Raw genomic sequence first — 5,014 nt, 5'->3', positions numbered from 1 at the left:
ATTTCTCCCATCTAGAAAATTTTTATTTAAAAATATTTATATTTAGGTGAAATCATCAACTAAATAATATAGATGATACATAAATGAAAAAAGACTGTGGCCGGGACATAGCAAGCACTCAATAAAACACAACTATAACCAAGAAGAATTAAAAATAGAGTGAATTTCCTTCAAAGACTTCATAAATGATCAATAATGATAATAACAATGCATTGCTTCCTCATGGCACTTTAGATTTACATATAGTTATCCCAACAAAATCCCTGTGAGGTAGGGCAGTGTCATGATTCCCATTTATTGATAAGGAAACAGTCACTCACAAAGTGTGAATGACTTGCCAACATTATGCAAACAGGAGGTGGCAGCACCAGGCTCCAGATGCCCTGGTGTTCAGTGCCAGTTGCCAACCCTGCAGTGATCCAGCCCCTTCTTCAAGGCGCCCATCACCTCCCGATTTCTCAAGCTATAAATGAGAGGGTTGAGCATAGGTGTTAGGACTGTGTAGAAGAGAGAGACCACCTTGTCATGGCTTGGGGCCCGATAGCGCCTAGGCCTAAGGTAGATGAACATGGCTGCCCCATAGAAGAGGGACACAGCAGTAAGGTGGGAAGAACAGGTGGCCAGAGCCTTTTTACGAGCATGAGCAGAGTGCATATGGAGCACAGCCCCCAAAATTCGAGCATAGGAAGCCACAATGATGGAGAAGGGCAGGAGCAGCATGAAGATACAGCAAGCAAAAAGCAGGGAATCAAAAATGGATGTGTCTACACAGGCCAGTTTCAATAAAGCTGGAACCTCACAGAAGAAATGATCCACATTCCTTGGGCCACAGTAGGGTAAGCTTATGGCTCCCACCATTTGTATCATTCCATCTATTATCCCAAAAGTCCATGAACTCCCAGCAATCTGCAGACAGACCTTCTGGCTCATGAGGATGGGATAGTGAAGTGGGTGGCTAATGGCCACATAGCGGTCATAAGCCATGAGTCCCAGCAAGAGCCCTTCAGATCCCACAAGAGAGACAAAAAATCCAATTTGTATGGCACAACCCACAAAGGAGATGAACTTCCTGCCAGACAAGAAGTTGAATGCCATCTTGGGCACAATGTCACAGACCAACAGGAGGTCCATGAGGGAGAGCTGGCTGAGGAAGAAGTACATGGGTGTATGAAGTCGAGGATCCATGTAGATGAGGCAGATGAGGAGGACATTCCCACAGAGGGCCACTGTGAAGACCACCATAACCACAGAGAATAGGGCAAAATCAGCCTGGCTATGAGAAAAGATGCCCAAGAGAATGAAGCCATCTATGGATGATTGGTTCAACCATATCCCCATGGTTCAGTTGTTCACAGTCACCTGAAAACATGGACAGAGAAATTCTGAGATTGAGAGACATGTCTTTACTAATCTCTGAATTATTCTTCTTCAGTCATCTGTATCTTTTGTAATTCATTAGAGCACAATAGTACATACTTAGGGATATATAAGAGGTTAGGAGCTTTCCAGGTGGCACAGTGGTAAAGAACCCACCTGCCAATGCCAGAGATGTAAGAGACATGGGTTTGATCTCTGGGTTGGGCAGATCCCCTAGAGAAGGGCATGGTAACCCACTCCAGTATTCTTGCCTGGTGAATCCCATGGACAGGGGAGCCTGGCCAGCTAGTCCATAGGGTTGCAAAGAGTTGGACATGGCAGAAGCGATTTAGCACAGCACATTCTTACATTTTTCCCAAAATATAGATGATAAGATATTTGCTATCTCATAGAATTGAACCATTTATCTACATTTGTATGTATCCATACCAAGAAGAATAGAATCTGAGTTAGTTTATGTGTCACAGGACTATTGGACAATCCTCTTTCAATAGGCAAAATACTGGCTTTCCCATATGGCACTGACTCTTTTTAGCAGGACTAGATGGACTCAGTATACTATCTCTAGCAGAACTTGGACCATTTCATCCCAAGAGATAATTCATATATGTTATAATAAAGGAAAGTAATGGATACTTGAGATGTTCTTTATTTTGCTGAGCTCAAATACCTTAGAATTATTTTTAATTCTTCTATGTCTTTTACATCCAACTATCAGAAAAGCCTCTTGTCTATATTATTCATAATATCTCAGAATCCAGTTAATGCTTATCTCCTCTACAGCTGCCTTGGTCCAAGCCACTATTCTGTCTTAGATGGACTCTTACAGGCTTCTAGTCAGTCTCCGGGCTTCTACCATTGAAACCCTAGAGTCTATTCTCATAACAGTTCAAATGAGTCTGCTTAAAATGTAAGTCATACAATGTAATTTTCTTGCTGAAAGCATCTCAATGACTTCTCAAATTAAATAAGAGCCACCAGGGAAGCTCCAAATTACCCCACATAAGGCCCAAATACTTAGAGTGGCACACAGGCCCTACACGATACACACACAAACACGCACACTCATATCTCTGACCTCGTTTCCTACCATGTCCCCTTTGCTCACTGTGTTTCCTTGAATTTCCTCGGACACTCCCACCTTTGGATCTTTGCATTTTTCCTCTTTGGAATGCTCTTTCCTCATATTTCTATCTCTCATCTGCTTCAGATTTTTACTCAAATGCCAATCTCTTAAGAGATACATTCTGTGAAAGTCACTAAAATTATAAACATCTTGCATTTTCAAGTCCTTTCTTGCTTTTGTTTTGTCCACAGCACTTATACCATTCAACACACACAGGATTACATTTTATAACTTTTATTGTCTGTCTCATCCTATTGGAATAAGAGCATCATTTATCATTCACCATGACATTGGCACCCCCTAATGGGTTCAGCCCCTAATGGCTTCCTGGTTCATAGTATATCCTCAATACATATGTGTTGATTGAATAAAATAATCAAGGTGAACTAATATATAGCTGCAACTTCCATTTTCTGAAAGTAGAGAGACTCCCGCTTCAATTGCTGTAGCCCTTGTTCTTGACCTCAATATATTACTTCATTGCTATATTTCTTCATCTGAGGGATAGTAAGTGATATAGTAAGAAGGGGATGACAGAGGATGAGATGGCTGGATAGCATCACTGACTCGATGGACATGAGTCTGAGTGAACTCCGGGAGTTGGTGATGGAGAGGGAGGCCTAGCGTGCTACGATTCATGGGGTCGCAAAGAGTCAGACAGACTGAGCAAATGATCTGATCTGATCTGATCTTGAGATACTTACAAAAGAATAGAATTTCTCTGCAAATGGATAACAGGGGTATCCAGGAGACATTGATTTAGGATATATTCATGTCTACTTTACCTCCTTGCAAAGAAGAAACAAGGCAACCACACAAGATACACTCTTTGTACAAAGAAACAGAGTAATTTCTAAAACTAGGATAGCCTTGCCCAGATTCACCACCATGGAGGTAGGCTCTCTGAGCTGAATTCCTACAGAACAGAGCATGTTCTGACTCATGCCCAGAAAAGACATGCCCAGGTATCCTTGCCAAAAACAACACAAAGGTATGATGGAAGGTCCTACTACAGGAGCAAATCACTGTTCCTATAGTCTTCAAATACCATCTTGGCCATATCAGACCCAGACTGAATCAATCAACTGAACAAACCAGGTTCCACCTCACACCAGCAATTCCTCCTTTTATGTTAAGGACCCAATGTGTATATAATCATTTGGCTGCATGTACCTTCAAAGACATACACTCCACACCTCCACTTTCCCCCTCACCCACCACTGTATGCTACAATACTATAGAGTTGATTAATGACATATAAGCTCCCTTGAATTCTAATTCTTATATCACTCTATACTCACCATCTCCATTTGGATGTTCAATGGGCTTATCCTACCTAAAGTGATCAGATAGAGTCCTTGGTCTCCTCTGGAGAAACAAAACACCTGGTCTAACCTTCCCATGTAAATTAAGGGCAGGGCTGTCCAGTTTCTCAGGATATAACACATGGGTCATATTGAATTTCTCCTTCCCTCTCACATCCCAACATCATAAATCTCTGGTGGTTCTTTCTGCAAAATGTATCGACCCCTGACCACTTTCCATTCTTGCCCATCCTACCTGGCCACACTGTCATCACTGCTCTTCTGGATGATGATGGTCTCTAACTGAATTCATCTCATCAGCCATTCCATTCCTGCCCCTATGCTAGTCTATTCGCACACTGCACTGCAAGGCAGGAGACCTGGGTTGGGAACAGCCCCTGGAAGAGGGCATGGAAACCATCCAGCATTGTTACCTGGCGAATCCCCATGGACAGGGTAGCCATGGGGTCGCAAAGAGCTGGACGTGACTGAGCAGCTAACCACTAAAGTGAACTCATCTCTGTAAGAATAAAAGACAAAAAATTTCAAGAATAAAGGAATGCTTTTATCAACAGACTTTCTATCACCACTCAGACCTCCTTTTCTTCTGTTCTCCCCAGAATCCTCATGACTCTGGTCTCACCAGCATCCTGTGTTTACTCCCATCCCAGCCTCAGGGACCTTAGTGCTTGCTCTTACCTATTCATGGAAACTTGATCGCACATAAACTCTACCTTGTCCCTTCACCTACTAGCTAACCTTCTAAGCCAGGGCTTCCTCAGACCTATTTGCAATTGAAATCCTTCTCTCCTCCCTATTCCTTCCCTGCCTTGTGTTTCTCATAGCATTCAACACCGTCAGACTTGCTACATTTAATTCATACAGATTTGTCTTCTGCTTTTCAACTAGAACCCATATCCCCCAGTGCCATTTTTTCTCATCCGGAATCCCCAGCTCCTAGAGCAGTAACTGACATGTATTATACACTAAGTAAATATTGTTGAATGAGTGATTGTAATATGCAAACAACTCAAGAAACTATCCTAGTATTCCACGTTATTAATTTCCTGCTCATTAATTTCCTTCCTTTCCGCTATTTAGTTAATGGCTTCATTTTTTCCCTAGAAAGGACAGCATAGAGAAGCCACTTTGTAGCTAAAACATACATTGGAGGACAGGTTGACACTAAGTCCCATATCAGTCCTGT

At 42.2% G+C, this 5,014-nt stretch overlaps 1 protein-coding gene across 1 annotated transcript; it reads right to left on the bottom strand.

The window, feature by feature from the left end:
* Positions 1 to 390: 390 nt before the first annotated feature.
* On the bottom strand, positions 391 to 1,338 carry LOC113895499 (olfactory receptor 56). Its single transcript, XM_027546785.1, has one exon. The coding sequence runs from the start codon at positions 1,336 to 1,338 to the stop codon at positions 391 to 393; it is 948 nt and encodes a 315-aa protein (XP_027402586.1).
* Positions 1,339 to 5,014: the final 3,676 nt, after the last annotated feature.

Source organism: Bos indicus x Bos taurus, chromosome 7, assembly GCF_003369695.1.
Source record: "Bos indicus x Bos taurus breed Angus x Brahman F1 hybrid chromosome 7, Bos_hybrid_MaternalHap_v2.0, whole genome shotgun sequence".
NCBI lineage: Eukaryota > Metazoa > Chordata > Mammalia > Artiodactyla > Bovidae > Bos > Bos indicus x Bos taurus.
Note: the sequence above shows the minus strand (reverse complement) of the source record. Positions and strands in the feature narration are given on the sequence as shown.

What these genes read in the sequence shown, in the direction of transcription:
- LOC113895499 (XM_027546785.1), bottom strand. Translation starts at nt 1,338, where the DNA reads ATGGGGATATGGTTGAACCAATCATCCATAGATGGCTTCATTCTCTTG.